Genomic DNA, 22,702 nt, shown 5'->3' with positions numbered 1-22,702 from the left:
AGGTAGAGCAGGGCGATATGACCAAAAATATTTATCACGATATACATTTGAAAATTTGCGCTAACGATATAACTGACGATATAATTGACACTAGACAAAATACTTTACAACTCCACAACTTTATTAGTGCAAAAAAAAAAATCTATGTATTTTTACTTAAACAAGCAGCTTTTATCGCGGATCGCGGATACAAGCGGCAGAAATGAGCTTCCTCTGAAGGGTGGCTGGCCTCTCCCTTAGAGATGGGGTGAGAAGTTCGGCCATCCGGGAGGGGCTCAGAGTAGAGCAGCTGCTGCTCCACATCGAAAGGAGCCAGCTGAGGTGGTTCGGGCATCTGACAAGGATGCCCCCTGGGCGCCTCCTGGGTGAGGTGTTCCAGGCATGTCCCACCGGGAGGAGGCCCCGGGGCAGACCCAGGACACGCTGGAGAGATTATAGCTCTCGGCTGGCCTGGGAACGCCTTGGTATTCCCCCGGACAAGCTGGAGGAGGTGGCTGGGGAGAGGGAGGTCTGGGCCTCTTTGCTTAGGCTGCTGCCCCCGCGACCCGACCCCGGACAAAGCGGATGACGATGGATGGATGGATGGAAGCAGCTTTTTTAAGTGCATTACAGTTATATAAAAAATTAACAGTGCAAATGCAAATTCCTCGCTGACAGTTTAACCAAAAGGCATTTCCAGTGGAAACTGGCCGACATATCCTCAGCATAACCATGTATAATATCCACAAAACTTAAAAAGAGGTTATACACACACAATACCGTAATATTACGTTGAAGCACAGTACGTATCACTCCGCGAGGCTCCTGCCTACGATAGCCGTAATGCTCCAACAATCCATCAAGCGGTGCGGCTTCGTAGCTTAGCAAAGTCGTACTAAAACATCTGACAGATTTTCGAGCGCCGTGCACATAAAATCGTTTCGAGGTCAGTAACACAACCAGAGTTCATACATAAGGCACACGGGATTATAAGGGACTCTGTCGACTTTCGGAAAAATCAAAGGATTGATTTTAAGTGCGCCGTATTTTTCAAACAACACGGTAATAACGACGGCCCGCTAGCATGCGCTACCAAAAATAGTGCTTTGTTGTGTATCTGACGGACGAAAGCTAAACCAGTTCCACACCACTGAAGCTGCAGCATTTTTACAAACCAGTTCTGGTTCATCTGTTTCATTCAACGATCCGCTTTCGCTCTTCTCATTCTGCATCGCCGCCATGTGCGTATGAAAACAAAGGCACTGCGCATGCGCATTTTACCCATATTCTATCGCGATATTTCATTTTCCTATTGTTGCCCAACATTACACCGGTATTACTGTGAACGGTATGATATAGCCCAGCCCTAGTGTGGGGTCATGTTGACAAAGAATGGATTAAAAGGAAATGAACATTCAAAGAAAAGCTTTGATCTGAAGAACTGTTTCTGAAAACTATTTAAAGAAATGAAAAGAACGTTTACCTAAGAGAGTTCAGGCTGCGCTGAAGGTACCGTAAGAACCAGGAGACTTCAGTATAATTAACAATTCTCACCTGACCGAGTCTCATTTATTCTCCCCAAACACAACCTTTCTATCTGCAGTCTTCTGATGCTGCTGGATGTCACATGAAGAAAATTCATGCATTGTGATTTTTCTTTGGACGTTGAGCTCTTGTTTTCGTCTTTGTCTGTAGTCTTGAATTGTGGCCAGCAGACTTCTTTTGAACTTTTTGGCCTGTGTTCCTCTGGAGGTCTTGTGGGGAGTGTTGCTGTCAGCTGGTCGGCTGTCTGCTTTTCCTGCTCTGCTGCACATCAGAAATTCACTGTTGTTGTTGCTTTTGGGTGGAACGCTTCTTCCCATCTACAGACACGTGATCCACCCCCTCTTCTCTGTGCCCAGTCTTTAGCCGCTCTCAAGCATGCGCTGTTTAATAGTTAGGCAGGCAGCACCTTAATATGTCGACTTACTGAATATTTCCTTGAATGCAGCAACAACAATCTTGCCAAACCAGACATAGCAAAATGGCACTTGGCCAGGCTGTGAGACAGGCAGTGTTCTTCTGATGTAACATGTGAGCACTTGGACCGACTCCTGTTCTCAGTTATTTATGTAACTAAATGATGAGTAGGACATAACATGTTGACACAGAGTTCCTTTATTTTTTGTCATTTGTGAATGTCTGGTGGGCACGGATCTTTCCTTTGTGCTCCAGAAATACACTTGGACTGTAGGTTTGGATGATTGGATGAATTTATCGGAAAAACTTGATCATCAGCTGACATTTTTAGGGCAGTTTTTTGTGGTTTTCTGTAGCCAGTTTTGTGGTCTGCTTTCTGAAGAATTCCACTTGGCGTATACTTAACTTGTAGAGCACTTGTAAAATAGTTGTGTTGAGCAAAAGTAGAGAGTACTACACATGTGATGGAGATTCCCATCACTTCCTAGTTACTGAATGACAGAGCTTTGATATTCGTGCACAACAGCACAGCATCTTTGTGCAACTCTCAACTCTTGCTCAACACGAAAGAAAGGAAGGAGGCAAGACGGCTTGTAGTATTCAGCCGCTGCGTTTCAAAGGTTGGGTATTTCCATCTCCCTGTAGCCCAGCTTTTCTGAAATTTCCATTTACTGTCGCTGATTTACTCCATAGGTGATGCATGATTTATTAGTCTCTGTACAGCTTTTATTTAAATAGAACCAGTTCACAACAACATAAGCATAAAATCTGTTCGTAAAGCAAAGAGTTTCTGATTTTGCTCATTAGCCGTGTACTTTGATAAGGTTTTTTTGGAAAGATTTGCATTGCCCTCTCTTGGGAAGGACCTTAGTAAGCGCTGGCGTTGCTCTGTGCTGTGTGTTTCAGACTGAGATGAGCTGCAGCTCAAGACACCAAAATGCTGGAGAGAACGTCCAGCTGAGTTTTTCTTGTTCCTTCGGCTCAGACGCAAGTGGCTTGTCTGTGATCTGATTGGTCACACGTGTAAACACATTGAGGATGTAAATGTAAACATTCATTTAAATGATAATTTTAGGTTTATTGGTCAGTACCACTGGACATGCACACTGCACAGTCAGCGGTCTCCTTTAAATGAATAAGGGCTGCTTCTTGTGACTGTTTGATATCAGCGAACACAGACTGGCAGTAAAAAATAACCCGTGTCGTTCGTGTGTGTGTGAGAGTGAGAGTAGGTTTAATGGATTTCTCCAGGCAACTGGCCTCCCATAAACCTGACGTCACCTCCCTCCCTTTAATGCTCTCCCCTCTCGCTCCCTTTCTCCCCCACCTCCTGCTCTTTCTTCCTCACAGCATAAAACGGCAATATTTTTGTCAGTAACTCAGTCTGGACTCCTCTCTTGTTTTGTGTTTTTAAAGGGTGCCCTTCATGCACTCCCACTGCGCTTGTTTCTCTCTCTCTCTTTTTAAAACAGACAGGAGATCAATTTATTGGTATTTTTCTTCTCCTTGTGTCTGTCTTCTTCTCCCTTCCTGTCTCTGTTTTTCTCACACACTGTTAAATGCCTTCGTCTCTCTGGTTTTGTCTCTCATTTGTTCACGGTAACCTTGACCTGACTGCAGTGGGACCAGTATTCTGTGACAGCCTGTAAAAACACACACACACACACACACACACACACACACACACACACACACACACACACACACACACACACACACACCTCGGTGTGGCTTGTTGTACCACAGGTGCTGGTCCAGTCTTCCATTGTTGTGACTCACCATCATCTATACACACCTCTGCCTACTTCAGCTGTCTATATCTTACTCCTTTTTTTTTCTTTTTTCCATCTGAGGGGCTGAAACTGTGTGTGCGCCTGCTGTGCTTTGTTATTCATCGCTGTGCATCCACCTCCTCTCCGTCGTGTAGACGGCGTTGGAGTAAATGGGATGGTCATTTCATCCAGCTGCAGCGTGTGTGTGTGTGTGTGTGTGTGCGTGTGCATGGGCATATGTGGTCTTTTGTGAGAGCTTGTGTGTAAGAGCAATGTAATTTGTGTGTGTGTGTGGGAGGCAGCGTTTGATTATCTGAATCATTCGCCTCAGTGAACACAAACCCCATCTCTTTCTCCAGCCCTTTATCTTTGTCAACATGACACACACACACACACACACACACACAGTATAACTGTGGAAAACACTCAGTGAACACACACCTCAGGCCCTTATAGCTGAATCTGAAACACTGAATCACAGCACAACAAAACACCCATTTACCAAAGTCACCCTTAAAGCAGCATTTTTATCTTTATTTGTCCTGCTGCTGTTGTGTAGCTCTTTATTTTAGGTTGATATAAAGTGATTCTATATGAATGTGGAAAAAATAAATCATGTTCCTTTTAGACTGAAAAGGGAATATGCAACATACAGTTGGATCCATGCGATATTAGACATTTACTTCATTTTTGTTGTTTTGCCTCTGCAGACACAGTCGAGGTGTGTTTGACGTTCACGCTTTCATTTAAAGTGGAAGCTGATTGCTCACATTTAAGGAACAGGAGATCAGAGTATTTCAAAAATGATTTTAGAAAAATAGTATTTGTTTTTTTTTTATTTTTAAGTGATTTAAGCAGAAACATAATCGGGTGAAACAAAAGGGGGGGGATACGCAATTACAAATACAAACAACGAATAAATAAATACCTCAGGGTTCTTGTATGTAATGGTTGAATAAGTGAATGAAAACTCTTTAAGCTATTCAATATAGCAGCATGTAAGTGAACACAAGCCAGTTTCCATCATTCTGTTCTGATAGGCTGCTGTCATCGATGACACACTTCCTAATTTGAAGTGTGAATCTTAAGAAATAAAGTGCCAATATTGTGCAGCAGTAGTGACACAGCAGAAGTCTAGTGTAAGCACAAGTAGGCTGGGTTGTGTTTTCCCTGGAAGTTTTAAGTGGAAGTATAAAATAGCTGCTTCACACTTTAGGTTAGCAAAATCTAAAGCAACTTAACCTCGTAACTCTACTTAAAGCCCTGCTTTTCCACCCACAGCAGTTATTTCCAATGAATGTTTGCTGTCCCTGTCATAGAGAGTGCAGCGAGCGGACGCTCGGTTTACATTTGGGTCGCACATCACCGCCTGCTAGTATCTCCTCCTTCGTAGCCTGGTTTTACTTAGTCTCAAAGCGCTTTACACTACATTCATCCACCCATTCACACACAAGCTACATTGTAGCCACAGCTGCCCTGGGGCGCACTGACAGAGGCGAGGCTGCCGGACACTGGCGCCACCGGGCCCTCTGACCACCACCAGTAGGCAAACATGGGGTTAGTATTTGGCAGCCTGGGATTGAACCACCGACCTTCTGATTAGTGGCTGACCTGCACCTGAGCTACAACCACCCGTACATTAGAAGATTTATATTTTCTGAATTTGCAAAATAAGAATTAAGCATCCAGAATGTGGCTGAGTAGAAGAAAATAGCAGAACTAGAAATGCATAGAAAAAGTAAAGAACAGGTCGTTGAATAGAACCACCACTGCTGTTCATGCTCTTATCCAGCAGTGTTGTATATTGTAAGATTAGCATTTCTCTAGCTAATGCTATCCCTCACTGCGCCTCTGTACAAGTTCTTTGTGATTGGGAAGCAAACACGTTAGACTCCACTAAAAAAAGTTAGTGGCCCTTCGGTTTGTGTTATTTTGTGACTTTGTGGGTTACTTCAAGTACAAACTAATGTGTTGAATCAGCTCAACTTTAATAAAGTGACAAATAAAGGCTGGAACATTATGAGTATAGCCTGAGTATAGCCCTGTATTCCTGAACCATGTTGGGAAATAAAATGTTATCCCCTTTTCTCTGCCCCGCAACAGAAAACTGTGGACTGCATGACGACCATGTCTGTGCCCTCCACGCTCGTCAAATGCCTCTACTTGTTCTTTGACCTGCCCCACATGGCCGAGGCACCCGTAGGCCCCACGTCACAACCGCCACAACCACTACCACCACCACCACCACCCAGCCAAGAGAAGACGCCAGGGCAAGGGCACACCCAACCCGAGCTGCCCCTGGCTGACCGTAGGGCGCTCCTCCAGAAAGTCTTTGTCCAGGTAAAAAGACAACAGTGTCAGCTGTTACACTCCAGACTAAGAGCCTCTATCAGCTTGCTTTATGTTTAAAACCTTCACACAAAGAATAACTGAAACATTTAAACATCGTCAAAAATGTTTGTGTTTGAATTGTGGAGCGAAAAAAGTCTGCGTGGAGAGTCTGTAGCAGATCTGAGGATTATAACACGGTTATTGGCTTATTTTGATATTTTAAATCTATTTGTTCACTGATAAAAAGACTCGAGCTTCTGCCTCCCATAAAGACTTTAATCTTTTCATCAAACAGCCTGCGTCACAAACACAGTCGTATCTCCGTGACAAAAGACTCGGGCTTGTGTTGTTTTTTCAGCAGCTTATTTTGTTGTTTTTACCCAGAACTTAAAAAAAACAATAATAATTTCCTTTCCACTTGTGCAGATCCTGGTGAAGCTCTGCACATTTGTGTCTCCAGCGGAGGAGCTGGCCCAGAAGGATGACCTGCAGTTACTGTTTAGTGCCATCACCTCCTGGTGTCCTCCTCACAACCTGCCCTGGAGGAGGAGTGCTGGCGAGGTGCTCACCACCATCTCCCGACACGGCCTCAGCGTCAACGTGGTCAAATACATCCACGGTATGTACAAACGCACCGTCCGCAAAGGACATCTGTTTCTGGAAGTAACAGTCTTCCAAACCACATCTGGAGGTGCATTTTTGCTCTGAAATATTAGAAAATGTGAACCAGTCCACACACAAACTCTACAGCTTAATAACAAAAAACACATTGTGAGAATACTGCTGAACAAAACAGGGAAGCTTGTTTTCTACCACTTTTAAAACAGATAATTTACAGTTCACAGCCTGTAAAGCTCCAGAGGGTTGCCTAATTACAATTTGTTGTGAGATTTGTGCAATGATTTATGTGACACTAAGTAAAACCATTATTTTTAATGTGATTTATTATTTAAGCTTGGTTGTTCCTGTTATTATTGTGTATTGTTTATTTAAAGTTAAAGAAGAAAAACCCTGAAGCTTTTGTCTTTCAGCATTAAAAAAGCTGTTACAGCAGCACAGATCTGTCTGAAGCTGTTTCTTTGTCCATCTGATGCATTTTTGTTTCACTTCCTATAAATCTAAGATCAAGGGAAAGCTCTTTATGTCCTTAATAATTCCCGTACATTCTGTCACAGAAATTCCTTACAGATTGCATTTCTTTGTCTCTAACACCCCCTCTTCGGTTTACAGAGAAGGAATGCTTGGCTACATGTGTTCAAAACATGCAGCAGTCAGACGATCTCTCCTCTCTGGAGATCGTTGAGATGTTTGCCGGCCTCTCCTGCTTCCTCAAAGACTCCAGCGACGTGTCGCAGACCCTGCTGGACGATTTCCGAATGTGCCAGGGTTACACCTTCCTCTGCGACCTCATGCTCAGGTACAGCTTAGGTCTTCCTTCCTGCAGTTCATCACAGGGTTTTAAAGTCCAACTAGAGCGATTGGTGACCCCTGGTATGAATTACCCAGTGAGTGCAAAAGTGGCAGCTGGAGGTTGCTATTTGAAATCAGTTGCACAGAGGGTGCTGGACAGAAACCGTCCCTGTGACTTCTTTGTTTGCTAGCAAATTGCTACAGTTGTCCATAGTTTGCATGGAAGACACCAACAACTTGTCGTCCTACGCTCATGAATGTGCAGTCTGCTACCAAACACAGCATTCACAAGGCTTTTGCGGCCTGTTTCACCTAGCAACCCCCAGCAACCACTTGGCAACCATTCAGGGATTTACACCTTTTTCTCTGGTGACAGTAGCTACCAAGAATTCAACAGCCTCTGGATGTTTGTGACTGAGACCTTATTTACTTTATGTTGTGTGAAGATTGATGTAACTTCTTCTTGTGCATCCAGACTGGAACAGGCCAAGGAGGACGAATCAAAAGATGCTTTGAAGGACCTGGTCAACCTGGTCACCTGTCTGTGCACGTATGGGGTGACTGAGTTGAAGCCTGCTGGCTTGACAACCGGCGCCCCCTTCCTGTTGCCTGGATTTGTTCTCCCGCAACCTTCTGGGAAAGGTATGTTAGGTGCAACTTTGGCTCATCATTAAATCTGTCATAAGTTTTATAATGAGCAAGACTTCAGAGTAAAACATATAGATGTGCAAATGATGCACTTGGATTAGAGCCTCCATGATTCAAAGTTTTATTCAGTCTTACACTCATCTAGAGGTGATTCATAACGATCTTCCATTGGTGTCCTCTAAGGAAGAAATCAAGGACACATTTAAATAAAGTGTTGAAACAGCGACACTGTTCTAACAAACCAGTGATTTTCAGCTTAAGTCTACACAGTAGCACCAGCCTGATTTTCCCAGAAGCTCTAAAACAAAAAAAGGGATTACTTGTGAAAAAGTCTACATTTCTACCTCCATCCCCATCACTGAAATGACTGATGGGTGCTTCATCCCAGTAAGATTAACCTGTTGACAGACGCCATAATTCCTCTGTCGCCTTTGACGTTGCTGGAGATAAATGACTGAAGCCTCTTTCATGCAAACAGAACAGGCTCATCCTGATTGTGGAAAGATTTAAACGTATTTATTTTTTCATGCACCTGAGGAACGCCGTCGTACTTTTTCTGACCCACATGTACATGCTTGCCAAACAGTAGTTAAGCCGCTTACATATACATCAATACAACAAAGCCCAAAATAAAGAATTCAAGTAATTCAGACTAAAACTCTGAAGCTGTTGGATTCATTTTAAAACCTTGACATTTCTGTTTTGACCAATGCTGCGTGTAAAGACTGACCCGACACGTGTTGTATGCTTGCGAGCTGTTTGTTGAAGCACCACACACATGTGGCTGTGCGTTTCACCACGAAGTTCAACTTTTGCGTCAGTCGTCAGCACACACACTCTCCCCCAGGTCTCTGGCTTCACTATATATAAAGGGAGAAGCCTTAAGTAAATCACCGCCACCTGTCCCTCCAGCCTCTTGGCACCGCCCCCTTGAGCTCACTGCCCCACTCCTCCCCTGCAGCTGAGCCAGGCACCACACTTCTGCCACACGAGCTTACAAACACAGATTCTGCTAATTAATGCCAGGGCAGAGAATAATTACATAGTACAGTTTTACTAATTAAAGCCAATCTCCTGGCTTGGTTTGTGCTACACAGCCATAATGTGTGGTACAAACCATAAAACCATAATTTTAGTCAGATAATCCACTAAATATGCTCCAAAAACACCAACAACAGACGGGGTTGGGAGGTGCAGCTCAGTTACAGACACTGATGGGCTACACCTCCCTGTGTTGGGAGGCCCTTGATGTAACTACTTTAACTCAAAATTGTATTTAGTCCATCTCCACTTATTAATTTCTTTGTTTTTGAAGCAAATGACTAAAATAACATTTCCCTCCATTTATCTGTCATTCTGACTTTGTGTGGGTTCGTTGTTTTCAGCTTTCAATGCTTTAGAATCAAACACAGTTTCTCTGGAGCTGTGGTGTTTGTAACTCAGCTTTTCACCTCCACCCATTCACACATGGTAACACACTCACTGTCAGCGTGTTGGGTTTCTAACCGCATACACCCTCCCACTAACAACACTGAAGTCAACTGAGTCACAAGCACATGCAGTTACACTTGTGTTTACCCACCTAGTGACAGTTCCAGCTGAGCACAGAGTCATTACCAGGAGCCATCATGGTATGAGGGTGCGCTTACACGCCTAATTAACCCGCCACATCCACTTAACTGCTGTGTGTGTTTGAGGCTATGTGCTGACACACACTTTCAGTGCTCCTTTTCTTTACTGTCGTCCTGTGAGTGTGAAAGTCATAGCCTATGATTTCTGAGCTAGCCTAAAATAAGCCTAAAATATTTTTGTTGACTCACTGAATGAAGATTATTCCGTATAAAGACTCCAGTATCAACTCAACGAAGCTAACTGGAAACGTGTATATTTAAAAAAACAAAGAGTGACAACAGGGAAGAAATTTGAAGTATCGTGTATCTGCCCTGTTAACTGTGCAGTGACAGACGGCAGTTTAGAGTAACAGAGGTCGGAGAAAGGAGACGTTTTTGCAGTTGCTGTAAAAAGTTCAGTGGAGTGATTCAGCAGAAACTGAAGGAAGAGTCTCCTGTTGCCTGTACGGAAATCCCCTGCTGAATTTGAAAGTTTGCTCACTTACAAAGAAATGAATACTGTCTCATTTTAATGGAAGACGACAGAATATTAACCACAAAATCCAGAAAAAACACATAAATTATTCATTTAATTGCGACTCATTGAGTGAAATAAGTATTTTATATTAAGGTCATGCAGTGGTCCAGCCAGCTAAGGCAGAGAAAGGCTGGCTTTGTTTAAATCGTTTGTATTAAACCCGTCTGGGACTCTGTTATGTAACAATCTTGGATATTTACACAAAATGCAAAACGGAGCAAATTTTCTATGACTGGGACCGTTGTGTCTAATTGTTGATCCATTCCAGAATTGTGTGTGTGTGTGTGTGTGTGTGTATATATATATATATATATATATATATATATATATATATATATATATATTTTTTCTTTGTGTTTTAAATTTCAGGCCATACAGTGCGTAATATTCAGGCCTTTGCGGTGCTCCAAAACGCCTTTCTACGGGCCAAAACAAGCCGCCTGGCGTGCATGCTCCTGGACGCCATCGGAAACATCTACACAGCCGAACCGGCCAACTATTTCATCCTAGAGTCGCAGCACACGCTGTCTCAGTTTGCAGAGCGTGTGGCCAAGCTCCCCGAGGCTCAGACAAAGTACTTTGAGCTGCTGGAATTTGTAGTGTTCAGCCTCAACTATGTGCCGTGTAAGGAACTCTTCAGCGTTAGCGTGCTCCTCAAATCGAGCACTTCGCACGCCTGCAGCATCACCGCCGTACGGACGCTGCTGAAGCTGGCCAGGCACGACCCGGTGTTCAGCGACGTGCTGCGGGAGGTCGGACTGCTGGAGGTGCTGGTCAACCTGCTGCACAAGTACGCGGCATTGCTCAAAGAACCGCCCTCACAACAGCAACCACACAGTAACGACCAAGGTGAACTGCTTCTTTAGTTTTCTTTTACTTAACTATTTTACTGGATCACAGTTGTAATCCCGTCTAATATCGACCTCTGTCCTCTCGCTCTGTGTTTCCTTCCATGTTTAGCTGACTGCAAAAACAACACTGTGGCTGAGGAGCAGAAGCAGTTGGCCTGGCTGGTGATGGAGACGCTGACTGTGCTCCTGCAGGGCTCCAACACCACCAACACTAACGCAGGTAAACTCATGCACAGAACAGTTTCTTAAAAAGCATAAATGGTAAATGGCCTGCATTTGTATAGCGCTTTACTAGTCCCTATGGACCCTAAAGCGCTTTACACATCCAGTCACACACACATTCACACACTGGTGATGGCAGCTACATTGTAGCCACAGCCACCCTGGGGCGCACTGACAGAGGCGAGGCTGCCGGACACTGGCGCCACCGGGCCCTCTGACCACCACCAGTAGGCAACGGGTGAAGTGTCTTGCCCAAGGACACAACGACCGAGACTGTCCAAGCCGGGGCTCGAACCGGCAACCTTCCGGTTACAAGGCGAACTCCCAACTCTTGAGCCACGATCGCAGCACTTTAAATGAAATCCACACAGAAATGTTTTTAGTTATGTGGAGGGAATAATTATAGATTAATATGGACTTTGGAGGCACAACTAGATTTAATGTCCCTCAGTAATTAATTTCTTAAGTACCTGATTCTTATCATATAGCCAAGCTTAAAGCGTCAGTGCTATCAATCAATAGAAACAATAATAAAAAAAGTTTTAAAGAAAAATGACACGACTTTGTGTCTCTATAAGGTCCTGCTGGGTCAAATGCTTGTGAGTCTCATCTCTTATGCTGCTTTTCACTAAATCAGATCTTTTCAGTGCAAATAATGTCTCCTGAAAAAACGCCAAATTACTAAAATGCAGACTGTAGCTTTAAAATTAACTAATACACACTCCATTCCCCATCCTTACCGACGTGTCCTTGAGCAAGACATTGATTCTGCATCTCCAGGATGACGTGCCTTGAACTCTGACCTCCCTGTTGAAGTGGAAAGGAAAGAGTTTTCCACTAGGGATGAATAAATGATGTTATTGCATTTATTTTACACGCTCATCGTTCGTCGGTCAGCTGTAGAAATGCAGTGAATCACAAGCATAAGCAGCAGTGAGAACACTGACAGCTCACAGCGCCGTTTGACCTTGATGATGACGACCGGGTGGTTCGGTGAGGACGACGATGATGTGTGTAATATTTGGAGCGCTTCACTCTGACACATTGATTACATTTACATTTTACGCTTGATCCTCCTCAGCTGGCCTGGAGAGACTTGAGCAAGATTAGAAAGAAATGACAGTAATGGGACTGCTCAAGGTTTTTATATTTGCAGATAAACTTAAATAAATATCAAGAAGGTTACAAAAAATATTTTTCAGTAAAGCATTTATCAAATGGGTTTTTAAGAAGAAGTTTGAACATGCCAAAACGTTCCTTATAAATGTTTAAAAGAAGGATCTAAGGTTATTTGTGCATAACTTCATAATTTTCATTTTACAAATCAAATGGGAAATTGAAAGAGACGAGTATTCTGGTGATTCTGGGGCCCAGTTGGTCCCTCGGAGCAACAACCAAATCTTCAAGGCTTGCAGTGAATGAAAGTATTTAAAGGTGCACTCTCTAGTTTTTTTTTAAAGGTAATTTAATAGAAGAAAAAGGAAACTGTACATAGAATAGTGTGATTGCATCTTCCAATGATGCATTCTCATAAACTCAGAATTAATTCATTACAAATACATTGGAGCTGGTTTGTGGATTGTGGAAGCCACCATGTTACCCACACCGTATTTGAATCCTGTGGCCAGAAGGAAATCTCCTGTTTCACTAATTGTGTTTTACATGTGGTTAAAGTTTGGCCATACACGCAGTACATCAAAGGCAGAAAAGAGGTGTCCGAATGCCATGTAAGAGACATTTAAATTTGTGTCTGCACCTTCAGACTAAAGATATAAAGCATCATACCCATGTTTTATCATCAGAGAAGGAGTCCTCTTCACCAAATGAACAAAAATGTGATGAAAGCGTCACTAGCGTAGTCTCAAATCTGTCAGCAGATTAGATTTGCCATCCTCACGTCTCCAGACAGCTGATAAGAGCCGGCTAAACAACAAGTTATGAGCTAGCATCATGGCAGCTAAAAATCACACTTACCTCTGATTAACAGTTGAGCTACATTTTCACATCATATAAGACTTTATTAACTAAGCTTCCAAGTCCAGCAGAGGAACATCCACGTCACAGATGGTTGAACTCTGGCTGACAGTAGCTAACAATGGCTAACAGCGACTAACATTAGCTAACAGCGGCAAAAAAACACACAACAGTTCAGCGCGTCCTCAGCGTGTACATTAATTGTGACTCAACTTTAGAGCCGACCGCAGTAAAACTTGGATGTAGTCTTTATTATGTTGCAACCACAGGTTCTTAGTACTCTGAAATCTACCCATCAGCAACAAACTGGTTTATTCATTAATTGACCTGATTTCATTATGTTTTGTGTTTTCTTCTTTTCTTGCAGCTCTGTTCAGAGAGTTCGGTGGAGCGCGTTGCGTTCACAACATCGTGAAGTACCGCCAGTGTCGCGAACACGCTTTGCTCATCATCCAGCAGCTTGTCCTGTCGCCCAGCGGCGACGACGACATGGGAACGTTGCTGGGCCTCATGCACTCTGCACCGCCCAGTGAGCTGCAGCTGAAGACAGACATACTGAGGGTAACGGCTCACGCCACTCATTCGTCTTCTTTTTGTTTTAATCAATATTGTCGAAGCGCTTTCTGCTGGGATTCACCACTTATATTTTTTTAATTTGTGCAGTTTGTGTCTTTTTACATTTACTTCTGCTGAATTTGTTTTAGTAGACATTTAAAAAAAAAAACCCGTCTGTGAATTTGAGTGAGATGGCTCAGGAAAGGAAAGTCTGTAATTTAAAAAATCAATATTCATTTGAAGCCCTGATACAGTAATTGCTTCAAACAAGGTGCACTGAGAGCTAGGTGCACATAAAAGCATACACTACACTCACATTCACTCACACACAGACAGGATGTGAGCGAGGCTCATCTGCTGAAGCGTAATTGCATTTTCAGATTCCACTCCTTCAAACGAGGTTATTCACATGCCGAGGCTTTACTTGGATTAACCCGTCAGCATTTTACTCCAATTCCGTTAATCAGGGATTTTAATTATCGCCCTAAAAAGGATTCCAAAGAACTCATATCAAATCTGGTTTGACTTTAATAATTTTCCTCCCTCTTCTTCAGAGTTTAAGTATCACTTACACTAACGCACTGCAGACCCTCTAAGAGATACCACCCTTGTGAAGGTGTCCACGTATATATCTCGAGAGAGAACAGCCTGTCCCTAAAGCCTCCCCATGGCTGGTAAACTTAACACCCCAAAAGCCAAGTTTTATGTGCGTATAGATGTACCCTGGTGGCAATTTCCCAGGAAGAGGATGTCTTTAACATCCTGTGATTGGTTTTAAAAGCATTGTGCTGAGTCTGTAAGTCTTCTAAAGTAGCAGGAAACAGCTGGATCAGTGGTGCAACGTGTAACAGTTTTTACTTCTCCTTTATTCACTGTCCCTCCAGTGGGACATGTTTATAGGTCCCAGCTATACTCATTACTTTTCTAGCTGTAATTTTGAGAAATGGGAAATGTGAAAATCCAGTGCAGTGATTTCTCAGTACTGGGATGCAATTCTCTGAGATTTCACTGGTGGCGTGTTCCTTAGCAACAAAACATGGGATGTTCTTAGTTTTTCTTATTGCATCTAGGTGAAAAGCTAAGAACATCCCATGATTCAGTGTCTTGTAGAAGCCTTTCCCCTTTACAGCTTCAGTTCATTTCACGTTTGCAGACAGAAGTTTTTGCACAGCTCTCTTAACGTCCCACCAGTGTTTCAAAAGAAAAGACTTCATTGAGTTTTTTCTTTTGCTGCAGAGTTTGGGATCTGTCTTCTGTTGCATGGCCCAGTTTTAATGGTGGCCTCACGTTTGACTGTAGGACACTTTGGTACTGGTGACTTCAAGGTGCCAGGTCGTGTGGCTGCAAAGCAAACATAAGTCATCGCCCCTCCACCACCGTGCTGACATACTGCACAGTAGTATGACGTGTTTGTGTTAATATGGTGTCAGGCGTGGCGCTGTGCATTATGCCCCACGTAGTTCCAGAAGTCCTGTGGTTGGTTCAGAAACAAACCTAAGCTGTGCCGCTGTGTTTCCATGTTTGTTTTCGAGAGAAGAGGATCCATCTAAGCAACCCTTCCAAACAAGCTGTACTTTTTCTAATGTTGCTGTCATGATCTTGAACATTTAACATGGTAATGAGCAGGTAAACTGTCAAACAGGAGCCTGCCAAATCTTCTGCGTTTTACCCCTCAGCCATAAAAGGCTGATTGGATATTGTCATCACCTTGCTGGGCGGGTGGGCGGCATAACACTCAAATTTGTGATCGCGATAACTAAAGACCGAGGTGATGTAAAAAAAAAATCCAATTGATATCATGGGTGTATCTAATAAAAATCTCAGACAAATGTCGGTGACCTGGACCTCAAGGTCAGAGGTTAGTAGTGGTGCAACGGATCACGGTTGATCCGAAATCCGAACCGATCCCACTCCACGGTTCGGCACGCACGTGACCTGAAGATTCAAAAAAGAAGGAAAAAAAAGTATGTGTATGGTGCGCGTGGTCAGTCTGTCAAGCGATAGCTATGGTCAGTGCTAGCGGTCCAAGTGGAGGAGCAGAGGAGTTTGAGGTATTTAAGCAGCCCTTTGCTGCCCAGTCTGACCGGGCTAAAGCTATTACAGAAGCTACTGGGGTGTTTAGCTGCAGACGGGACGCCGTATTCTGTTGTGCAAAACAAGGGGTTTAAACTACGATGAACATGCTTGAGCCACGCTATGATATCCCGTTGCGCGTCCACTTCAGTGACAAGATTGTACCCAGGCATGTATGCGCAGGAAAAGATTTAAGTTATGGCTGAACTGTCCCAGGCATCTTTTGTTGCTTTAACTGCTACAAATGGGTGGAGCTCCAGGGCAACGGAAAGCTACGTGACTGTGACCGCTCATTATATCACAGCGGAGTGCGATGTAATGAGCTGTATGTATTATTGTAGGGTCTACCTTACAATATAAAGCGCCTTGAGGCGACTGTTGTTGTGATTTGGTGCTTTATAAATAAAATTGAATTGAGTGGTAGATACAAAGACTCTACTGCCCCTTTAATAATTGCATGGAATGAGTCTTGAGTTGAATGTTTTTAACAGGCAAAAAATACTTCAAAAAGTAAATGTAAAATTTTTGTCTTTTTGTCTTTTTTTGCTTTTAGAGGTTAGGGGTCGATTTTTAGGAACACCATTGGTATGAGTGTCAAAGTCCGAGTTGACTTTGCTCTTGAGCCTTTTACAGCTGAGGGGTACAAATTAGTTTAAATTGTATCTTTAGGCGTTTTACTATCAGTCTCTCACAAACACGCATGATTGGTTCCCATTTCTTTAGCTGAATCGATGCAAAATGCCAAAGATCAGAGTTTGAAAGGCATAAAATTGTATTTTTGCACCAAAAAAAATACAATTTTATACTTTAATAGCTCTTTAAAAACCACCTTGGTTTTTAAAGGGCTATTAAAGTATGCTTTTCCAATGCAGGGAAATCGTATCTGGACAGAAAAGTACACAATAGAACCGTGTCTGACAAAAAAGTTTTGGTGTTCTTAAACAAGCCTGGAGAATTATTCCTGAAGACTACTTAAAGATATTACAAGAAGGCTCACCTAAGAGAATTCAGGCTGTATTGAAGAATAAAGGTGGTCATAATAAATATTGACACTCAAGCTTGTTAAAACCATACAAACTCTGTTTCTGGCTGTATTTCAGTGTGTGCTGGCACATGTTTCATTAATTGACTGCACTATTTTTCACCTTTTTCCTAACAGGATATAGAGAAATGAGCGACTGAGACTTTTGCACAGTGCTGTGTATATGTGCTACATAAATATAACCTATACATGTGCTACAGTCATTACAGTATGATGCTCTGCTGCCTGATGAGTGAATGGTACAGAGGGTGGTTAGGGTGGTCCGTCATGGATAACGGTTTGTTCAGTGAACTCTATTTGACCACAGCTTCAAAAGTAAATACATATACACATACTCTCACCAGCCACTTCAGTAGTTACACTGCAAAAACAAAACCTCAGTACTGCATTACTCATTACTCAAACTGCACTGTTGGTCACTGTAATGATTCTGAAGTGACAGAACAAGAAAGTGCATCTGATGATCCTGTCCTACTGGAAACAGAGGAACCTTTTCCACCAGCTGAACAGAGGCAAAGATCTAGGCCATGGGTGTCAAACTTGAATGAGCTGTGGGCCACTGCTGGCTCTGTCGTCTCATTGGAGGGTCACTTAGTGTTCAAGTAGTACAAAACAAACAAGAAAACACCCACAAATGTTTCTGAAAATGTAGCGTTTTCTTTTTGTTTTTTTAAATTTCAAATATTGTTTAACAAGACAAATCTGCAAATGTGAGCGTAATAATTTTTCTCTCTCTTAACCGAAGCCGTTCATTGAACTGCCAAATAAACAAACTCGTCCTCTCTTTCCGGCCAGAAACGTGGCAGCACTTCTGCTATAATTTTGTTCGTATTTAACAAAATAAAAATGCAGACATAAGTGTGCACATTAGTTTTTGACTCTCAGTGAACTAACGCAGCCAATCCCTCGACATGTTTGTGCTCTCTGCTCATGTTGCCTTCATATTAAATCATTTTTGGCTTTTTAAAGAACTTCTTTGAACACTGCAGTCAACAACAAACACATCCTTCCTAACAAAAAAAGTACCTTCAAGGGTCAAATTGCATTAGATTTCTTCACGTCAGCTGCAAGTAGGGGTGGCGTGGGCCGCAAGTGGCCACCGGGCCGCGAGTTTGAGACCCCTGTCCTAGGCGGTCTGAGACAACTCTTTGTGCCTTCCACAAACCACAGTCTCCAGAAGACAAGACCGTGGAGTTGATCTACCCCTTTGAGTTTCAGGGTTTTTTCAGCATTTGGTCAGCATTTCCTGATCCTGCTCATGGTGCCAAATAAGCCTGTCCCACCGACTGGACAGAAGCAAAGCATCCTGTGCAACTACAGAATATTCACAACTAAATCAAAGCCCTGAAATTGAAGCGGTCGACCAAGGACTCGACCCTCCTCCTGTTTTTCATCCCATTTCTTTCTTTTTTGTCCTCTGTTCACTTCTCCCTCTCTACCACCGTCCCCCATTCCACTCGATGTCCTTCCCTCGCTTCCTGCCGATTAGCCTTCCCATCATGTTCCCTTCCTGACTCTTTTCCTCCCTCCTTGCCTCCTCTTTCTCTTCCTTTCTTCATTCCTATCGCCCTCCTTGGTATCTCGCTCTGATTCCCTGTTTTGCTCCCTCCCCACCACCTATTCCTCCCAGCCTTCCTCCCTCTCTTTCTCCCAATCTGCCTTCCTATCTTCCTTCCCCCCTCATCTTCTTTACTCCCCCCCAGTCTTCCTTCACTCCCTTTCATCTTTCCTCATCCCTGCATTCCACTCTCTGTCTTCTCCTCTATTTTCCTCCCTACATTTCTCTACCTTCATGCTCTTCTCCCCCACTTAATGCCCCCCTCTGAGACGGTCTGTGATTATTATTGGGATTGATTATTTAATCATTATCTTAAATAATCAGTCCCAGGTGTTGTGGGAATACCAAAACATTAAAACATTAAATTTTAAAATAACTAAATATAAAAAAGTTTGTTTAATAAATGAGTTCAGGGTACTGAGAGTGTCAGAGAATGAGAGTTATTTGTGCAAATCAGAAATAAAGTGATGATTCCAGTACAGCAAAATCAGGAAAAATAAATAGTTTTCATAAATAAATCATTTTCATCAACTATGGAATAGTTTTAAGATTGAATTTGGTTAATGCAGTCCGTCTTCTGCTCTCCACACTGACGTCCTGGTGTTTAAAGAGTTATTTTTCCTCACGTTACCATTACAAGTGTATAAAAATAATGTATTGATTGTTTTCAGATATCCACGACTGTCAAGTTAGCCTGAGTAACATTAGTACCAGTACTTCTTTAGTTTGTTATATTCTTGACCGAAATACTGCACATGTACTTATTGCAGTATGCAGAGAAGCATGCATCATTTAGTTGTGCATCGCATGCTTCCATCATTTTTACTTCAGAGGTGATGATATTAAAAAGCTCCCGGTGGTGCTGTTTATTTTTTATTGACACCGCACGTCACCGGTGTCATTCAAAAGCTTCACCTGCTGTCGGTTGCAGACATTTTTCTCCCTGTTTGCCAATTAAAACCTTTGCCTGTCATAGTCGCTCTGTGTTCTCAGGCATTTTTTTTTTTTTTACCTCCCCAGACTCATATCTAGGTTACAGTTTGATGTTTCAGTTTGGTCGCTTGCAAATGCAAACCATAAAAACCGAGTCGGTGCAGCGAGGCGAAGAAACCCAGAGGGGCTCATAAATATGTCCCTGAAAAAGAACAATGAGAGGAAAAATGAGTTGATGAATAGAAATGTGATTGAAGGGGTTGACAAAAAATAAATGAGATGAAAAATCAAGACAGGAGAAAATAACTGAGCAAGTTATAAAGTAAATAAGTGGGAGTTCAGGTCTGTCAGGGAAGGAGAAACATGGCGTGTGACATCGTCAGAAGACATTACGCATCAAGCTACGTTAGCTAAAGCAAAAACAGTAGCGTTTGTAGACGTGTCCGTCTGTAAAAATCCCAATGAAATAATCCTTCCTCTCTTCAGGCTTTGTTATCCGTGCTGCGAGAGAGTCACCGCACTCGGACGGTGTTCCGCAAGGTGGGCGGCTTCGTCTACGTCACCTCGCTTCTGGTGGCCATGGAGCGCTCGCTGTGTCAGCCGCTGCGACACGGCTGGGAGCGCGTGAACCAGAACCAGGTTTTTGAGCTCCTGCACACAGTCTTCTGCACGCTCACCGCCGCCATGCGCTACGAGCCAGCCAACTCGCACTTCTTCCGTACGGAGATCCAGTACGAGAAGCTGGCCGACGCGGTCAGGTAAGGACCGCCTGTTCAGGAAAGAAGACGTTTTGTTTTGTGGACACAACACACTGAGCAGTCGAGTAGACCACAGTTTGTCAGAAAAACATCCAGATAGTTGAAGTTGAGTGAAATTAAGACTTTTGAACGTGTTATGATTGTTTGTATGAGTATGGTTGTCCTCTTGCCTTCTCCTAACAACTGCTCGCCGTCCTCCAGGCTGCTGGGCTGTTTCTCAGACACTAAGAAGCTGGGCCCCACAAGTGTGTTCCCCTCTAACGCTCAGCCTTTCCAGAGGCTCCTGGAGGACGAGGCCGTCCCTGGAGGCTGTGCAGGAGACAGTGTCTGCCCTACGCTCAAGCACTGCAGCAAGCTCTTCATCTATCTGTACAAGATGGCCACAGATTCTTTTGACAGGTCAGCAAAGCAAAGACCCAACAGTACAGCTTTGTTAGGAACATTTATTCAAGATTAATAATAAATATAGCTCTAAATGCACAATCTGTATGTTATAATTTCACCATCCTCTCTTCACACAATAACCAGCAGATATAATATCCAGCTGTCAGCAGTGTGCATATTGCACCACTGTGAAACCCCTGAAAGTGTGGCTGCCCGCTCACACACGTGCAGTATAACATAGAAGCTGCACAGCCTGGTGGTGCTGTCATGTTTTCCAGAATTCGTGACATTTCAGCTGTCAAATATTCCAAACTTCAGTGCGCCTACGATTCCTCTGCAAACAAAAGAAACTCTCAAGACAGTCACTTTGTTGTTTGCTCTTTGTGACAGATTGTAGTTGCTTAGTTTGAGCTCGAATTGAGTTGAAGATATGTTAATTTTCTGGATAATTACAGTCCATCTGCATGTGTGCACCACAAAGGTCTAAAACAAACTTTAAACTTTGTGATTTCTTATCCATATTTAGTAATGCAGTTATTAAAGTAATCTCCTCACGCTACATGCCAGGATCATGTGTAGGTGGCGTTGTGCATGTGCCCCAGCCGGAGCTCTGATCCTGTTTTCTCTGTCACTTTTCCACTAACAACCTCTTCCCCTTCTTTTCTCTCTTTCTGTTTCTCTTCCTTTAACCTCTGGCGCTGTCTGGCTGTTCATCCTCGGTCTGGCCCATCTGCACGGCCGTGTGTGTGTGCATGCCTGTGTCTGAATGTGTGCGCGCGTGACGCGATGCAGTCGTGCGGAGCAGGTGCCTCCCTGCCTGACTCACGAGACCTCACTGCCCTCCCCGTGGGGCACGCCAGCACTCGCCAGGAAGAGGTAGCTACAGCGCTCTGTCACTTTCCTCACCCTCATCCCTCCTTCTCTGTCATGCTTACCTTCAGTAGATACTAAAAGAGACCTGCTGTGTGCCAGAATAACCACTGATCCGTTAACTGTCACATAGAGCTACTTTTAGCTGTTTTACAGGAATTAAACTTGTTTCCTCATTTTTAAAACAGACACATATGAACATTAAAGAGGACCTAATGCTTTTTCTGCTCATAGTAATCATGCCCAAAGTGCTGGTAATCCATGTGAGACACTCAGGCTTCAGGGTGCTCTGAACACACAGTGTCAGACAGTTTATTTTACTCTTTGATTTTTATGATGCCGTAGAGCACAGACGCACTCACTCACCGACTGTTCCCCTTTGTGAGGGGCAGCCAATTAGAAGAAGGGCGACTTAAAGGGAGAGCAAGGAGCTAAAGCAGCTTAATTTAGATGAAGTGAGTGCATAGACCAACGGCCAGTATACGATTTATTAAACCACCACAAAGTGTGCGGTTTGTGCCATAGACTGCTGTAATTAGTAATTACTCCCTATAATTCTCTAATAGTTTATGTGGAACGTCAATGCTAAAATATAATTATTATTGTTGTTCATTAATTTTTTACATTTTTTACAAAAAAAATCACAAGAAAGCGAAACTATTTTTTGTTATTAAGATGCCAAATTATAGTTATTTACACTTAATTTCTCTTTTTTCAGAGGACAGTGTGAAACATGTTTTTGACAGATTCCTAAAATACTTGTTTTCTTCTGTTTATGACAGCTGGTCTAATAAATTTGTTGAGCTCAGTAAATAAGGATAATTTTAACCGTGACTCATTAGAGGTTTACTCTGGTAGACGAGAAGAAGAACAGCATATTATATGGCCTTTAAAATGAAGCACTATTCATGAGTAGTTTTAAAGACACAACTATATTACCTGTGGTGTCCAGAGGCTTAGAGATCATCCACAACATCATACTCAAACTGTTTTATCAGATTCAAACTTTATGATTTTCGCTGCCAAAAGAGTGCAGCAGATATTTCAGCATCTACAGAAAATGACAAGTCAGTGAGTCACAGTCATCTGTTTAGCAGTAAGTGATGTCGTGCAAGAAAAATGTATTTTTTGGTAAATGCAGTTTTCTCTGTGTGTTTTGACTCTTCGTTCACACGTAAATGCTGATTTGAAAGCCTGAAAATGAAGCACGGACAAAAGAAGATCCTGATTAGATG

At 43.0% G+C, this 22,702-nt stretch overlaps 1 protein-coding gene across 5 annotated transcripts in view; it reads left to right on the top strand.

Moving 5' to 3' along the window:
• Positions 1-22,702, top strand: part of wdfy3 (WD repeat and FYVE domain containing 3) — a 123,532-nt gene that overhangs the window by 31,823 nt on the left and 69,007 nt on the right. For 4 of the 5 annotated variants that reach the window (XM_085476414.1, XM_085476412.1, XM_085476413.1 and 1 more), the window contains exons 5-14: positions 5,814-6,050; positions 6,468-6,660; positions 7,272-7,458; positions 7,927-8,093; positions 10,617-11,096; positions 11,208-11,318; positions 13,662-13,855; positions 19,942-20,213; positions 20,415-20,612; positions 21,390-21,473. In XM_085476414.1, the coding sequence (XP_085332540.1) occupies positions 5,814-6,050; positions 6,468-6,660; positions 7,272-7,458; positions 7,927-8,093; positions 10,617-11,096; positions 11,208-11,318; positions 13,662-13,855; positions 19,942-20,213; positions 20,415-20,612; positions 21,390-21,473 (2,123 nt within the window). The remainder of the gene's footprint in view (positions 1-5,813; positions 6,051-6,467; positions 6,661-7,271; positions 7,459-7,926; positions 8,094-10,616; positions 11,097-11,207; positions 11,319-13,661; positions 13,856-19,941; positions 20,214-20,414; positions 20,613-21,389; positions 21,474-22,702) is intronic. The other variant, XM_085476415.1, reaches the window with a different exon arrangement.

Source organism: Copadichromis virginalis, linkage group LG12 (assembly GCF_057382275.1).
Source record: "Copadichromis virginalis isolate Kocher_CV1m ecotype Utaka linkage group LG12, C_Virginalis_male_GT1.1, whole genome shotgun sequence".
NCBI classification, from domain to species: domain Eukaryota; kingdom Metazoa; phylum Chordata; class Actinopteri; order Cichliformes; family Cichlidae; genus Copadichromis; species Copadichromis virginalis.
The sequence above is the reverse complement of the archived record's forward strand: the minus strand, read 5'-3'. Positions and strand labels throughout refer to the sequence as shown.